Source organism: Rhagoletis zephyria, unplaced genomic scaffold, assembly GCF_001687245.7.
Source record: "Rhagoletis zephyria isolate East Lansing unplaced genomic scaffold, Rhagoletis_zephyria_1.1 Rzeph_scaffold_00003, whole genome shotgun sequence".
Taxonomy (NCBI): Eukaryota; Metazoa; Arthropoda; class Insecta; order Diptera; family Tephritidae; genus Rhagoletis; species Rhagoletis zephyria.
Window position 1 is genome coordinate 1,222,672 of NW_016157087.1, and position 4,507 is coordinate 1,227,178.

A 4,507-nucleotide genomic window follows, 5' to 3' on the forward strand; every position below is an offset into this window, starting at 1 on the left:
TCCATTTATAAAAGCGTTGTATATTAAAAAGTTTTTTTTATATTATTTATTTTCTACTTTTTAGTCCTGTCTGAATAAAATTTTGCAATAGATATTAAAATAATTCAACGATATTAATAGAAAGGTGCACACACATGCATTTACATATGTATGTACATACAAACGAGCACCAATTAATTTTATTTAAAGAAATGGCGTGTCGTCTATTTCCGCTGTAGCAAACGTAGTACATAGGGCGACATCTAGATGTCATCTACCTCGCCCTATTCACTACAGATGTCGCCCTATGCACTATGCTTTTTTATAGGAACTTTTCAAAGCAAAGGTTTTATGGTGTCGGACACACAACATTGAAAGTTTCTGGATCCACAACATTGAAAGTTTCTGGACACACAACATTGCAAGTTGATAAAAGCGTTATAAAATGACAAAGTATTCAAAATTCAACATGGAAATATGATTAAAACGGTTTCAGTAGATTTACTCAAACCTGCAAATACAATTTCTGATACAACAAAAAAATCTAATTCACTAACAATTCCAAATACAAACAAGTAAGAAAGTCTAAGTTCGGGCGGAGCCGAACATTAAATACCCGGCGCACGTATTAAATATATGTTTTTCACCTTACCGAAAGCTACCGCTACATGGTAAGCCGGGGCGTATCAATTTTGAGTAAATTAGAGTCCTTAGATTTCGAAATTTTGAAATTTCAAGCATTTCTGAAATTTACCGTTATATGAAAAGCGGCCTCAATTTTAGTCGGCTTTCAATAATTTTCAACGTTTTGCTTTTATGTGGCAAGCACAACAAAAATACCGAGTTTGGTACAAATTGATAGAACGGATACCGATATACATATAAGTGGTCATAAGTGGGCGGTGCCACGCCCATTTTCCAAAATTTAACCATAAACGTATTTCTTGGTAAAGAATTGTTGCGAGCATCAATTTTGAATAAGTTAGCTTTAATATTTACTGATTTATCGAAGATTTTGTATTTCTCTAAATTACCGTTATATGGGATGTGGGCGTGGTTATTGTCCGAGTTTTTAAATTTTCGGCCATTTAGTATGCTGTACCAAGGCCAACAACCGTGCTAAGTTTGGAAGAAATTGGTGTAGCGGTTACCAAGATATAGACATGTATCCATGAGTGGGCGTGGCTACGCCCATTTTCCAAAAATTCATAATATTCTTATTTTTCGTCTAAAAATTGTTGTAAGTATCAATTTTAAATATCAGTTTTCGTATTTCCGAAAATTACCGTTATATGGGATGTGGACGTGGTTATTCTCCGATTTTTAAAATTTTCGGCCATTTAGTATGCTGTATCAAGGCCAACAACTGTGCCAAGTTTGGAAGAAATTGGTGCAGCGGTTACCAAGATATACACATGTAACCATAAGTGGGCGTGGCTACGCCCATTTTCCGAAAATTTATAATATTCTTATTTTTCGTCTTTTTAACAGGATACTATGGGACACCCTATCGAAAGCCTTAGAAAAATCAGTATAGACCGTGTCAACCTGAAGCGCTGATTGGAAAGCAGTTATGCCGTCATCTGAAAACACTGCTAAATTTGATACCGTTGAGCGGCCCGGTATAAAGCCATGGTGCTGCGGACATATTGAATTCTTAGCAGCAGATAAAAGTTTGACTTGGACAATGCACTCAAAAAGTTTTGACGTAGCAGAAAACTTTGAAATGGGTCTGTAGTTGCTGATATCGTTTTTGTTACCACTTTTAAAAATGGGAGTGATGAACGCTAATTTCCAATTGTCTACAAAAGTGCCCGACGATAAGGATTTATTAAAAATTTCCAATAATGGATACATTAAAGATTCACACTGTTTAAACAAAAGTGCATACGAACCATCATCGTCAGTTTGTGAGGAGGGTTTAAGCCGAGCAATGCCACTAAGCACATCCTCAGAAATAAGTGTTAATTTGCCAAATTCAAGAGACTGTTGGATATCGAAAGAAACGTTCTCATCGCTATTGGAATCTGTTGTGAAATTGGACTTAAAAAATTCAGCGAATAAATTAGCGGCTTCTGTAGGAGTATTAGCAGCATTGTCACCCATAAAAAGTGCCGACGGAATGCTGGAACAAGATTTTTTCGAATTAACGAAATGCCAAAATGCTTTTGGATTTGATTTTAAGTTGGTTTCAAAACTAAGGACATAGTTTCTATGCAAAAGTTATCCAAACATACGAATTCATTGGAGTATTTTTTATACAGGCCGAAGTAAACATTATTATTAATTTTTTTTGAACTTACGAAGAAACTTGTTTTTCTTATTTTGTAGTCTCATTAAAGCCGCATTCTGCCATGGCACCTTGTAATGCTTTTTTGTTAATACTGGAACAGTACATTTGCAAATTTCTACAACAGTACTTCTAAAGATCTCGAAACACTCGGAGACATCAGAGTGGTGAAACAAGTTATCCCATTTGACATCCAACAAAAGACCATTCAATTTCAAAAAATCGTATGAGTATCAGTATCGTAACAGTATGAGCTGTTATAAGTATCGTTCACTTGTGGTGGCTGTATTTGCAAGCCCTGTACGCTATGCGCTGCTGTTCGTTCATCCCCCGTTTTTAATGTGAGCAGGCTTACAGTCACAAAATCAGCTTCGTTTGCCCGTCTCTGATAGAAATTGGATAGTGGCATCCATAGAACATTTTTGCTGTAAACCAGTGCTATAAGAGATCGAAAGTAACCCTCTCCCCTTATTTTTTATTGTGTNATAAGTGTTAATTTGCCAAATTCAAGAGACTGTTGGATATCGAAAGAAACGTTCTCATCGCTATTGGAATCTGTTGTGAAATTGGACTTAAAAAATTCAGCGAATAAATTAGCGGCTTCTGTAGGAGTATTAGCAGCATTGTCACCCATAAAAAGTGCCGACGGAATGCTGGAACAAGATTTTTTCGAATTAACGAAATGCCAAAATGCTTTTGGATTTGATTTTAAGTTGGTTTCAAAACTAAGGACATAGTTTCTATGCAAAAGTTATCCAAACATACGAATTCATTGGAGTATTTTTTATACAGGCCGAAGTAAACATTATTATTAATTTTTTTTGAACTTACGAAGAAACTTGTTTTTCTTATTTTGTAGTCTCATTAAAGCCGCATTCTGCCATGGCACCTTGTAATGCTTTTTTGTTAATACTGGAACAGTACATTTGCAAATTTCTACAACAGTACTTCTAAAGATCTCGAAACACTCGGAGACATCAGAGTGGTGAAACAAGTTATCCCATTTGACATCCAACAAAAGACCATTCAATTTCAAAAAATCGTATGAGTATCAGTATCGTAACAGTATGAGCTGTTATAAGTATCGTTCACTTGTGGTGGCTGTATTTGCAAGCCCTGTACGCTATGCGCTGCTGTTCGTTCATCCCCCGTTTTTAATGTGAGCAGGCTTACAGTCACAAAATCAGCTTCGTTTGCCCGTCTCTGATAGAAATTGGATAGTGGCATCCATAGAACATTTTTGCTGTAAACCAGTGCTATAAGAGATCGAAAGTAACCCTCTCCCCTTATTTTTTATTGTGTTTCTCACAACCACAAATCTCTCAGCAAAGAGTGTTTGTCACCGTGTCAAATTTCTGTATGATCTTTTTGTGTTTTCTGCTATGGGTTTATTATCAACTGCTTAAATTTCCCTTCCGCAAAGCCACTTTAGTAGGGATTTTTATTTTTAAGTGTCTTCGTTTTTGGGTTATTAAAAGACAGAAAAATATACGTGGACATACATAAGTGGAAGAAAAGCGTTGGGCATTTCTTTACACGACATATAAATACACATTAGACTGCATCACCAAAAAAAGTTGCGGTTTTTCCGCCGGGATTACAAAATTTATTATATTTTAAGACGTCCACCAAAATATTTCGGAAAACTATTACGATTTAAGCGAGCTGGACCGATTTGAAAATACCTCCAAAAATGAAGTTTTTTATGAATAAAGATAGTTTCTTAAAGAACTTTTTGAAAAAAGTCCCCTCAGATGACAAATTAGATTAAGCTTAAAAAATTTGCATACAAATATTTAAAAACCTTTTCAACGGAATCGTAAAAATTAGATTTTTGATGCTGTTTTTTTACCTTTTTCAAAGATTGGTTTACGAAAAACTTGAATAACTGGGCCAAAAATGTTCTGATTTAAACTTATGGGATCTCAGTGGAAAGGTATTTTCACTGTTTTTATTTCTGGCCAAAAAAACGTCATTCGTGTCCCATCTTGTTTTTTCGAATACCAACACATCTTAATTCAACTTTGAATGACGTTCCTTCATCCTACCTTTCTCTTCCATCCTCAGAATGAGTTTATTAGCAAAGAAATAAAAAGGGTGAGAAAATACCTTTCCAATGACACCTCCTAAGTCTAAATCGGAAGAGTTTAGGTTCAGTTATTCAAATTTTTCCTATAACAATCTTTGAAAAAAGTTAAAAAACAGCATCAAAAATCTCATCATTACGATTCCGTTCAA

At 35.2% G+C, this 4,507-nt stretch overlaps 2 protein-coding genes across 3 annotated transcripts in view; both read left to right on the top strand.

Moving 5' to 3' along the window:
• The window catches only part of udd (under-developed), a 64,274-nt gene that overhangs the window by 31,279 nt on the left and 28,488 nt on the right, over positions 1–4,507 (top strand). Inside the window, exon 2 of one of the 2 annotated variants that reach the window (XM_017626049.1) lies at positions 1,471–1,929. The exons of the other annotated variant lie outside the window; for it this stretch is intronic. Coding sequence (XP_017481538.1) covers positions 1,471–1,539 — 69 coding nt within the window. The 3' untranslated portion in view covers positions 1,540–1,929. Of the gene's footprint in view, positions 1–1,470; positions 1,930–4,507 lie in introns of those variants that run through there. 2 annotated transcript variants of the gene reach the window in all.
• Positions 1,753–3,877, top strand: LOC108370734 (uncharacterized). The gene is made up of 2 exons (XM_017626151.1): positions 1,753–1,955; positions 2,774–3,877. Exons 1-2 carry the CDS (start codon positions 1,760–1,762, stop codon positions 3,004–3,006), a joined length of 429 nt encoding a protein of 142 aa, XP_017481640.1. The 5' UTR covers positions 1,753–1,759; the 3' UTR covers positions 3,007–3,877.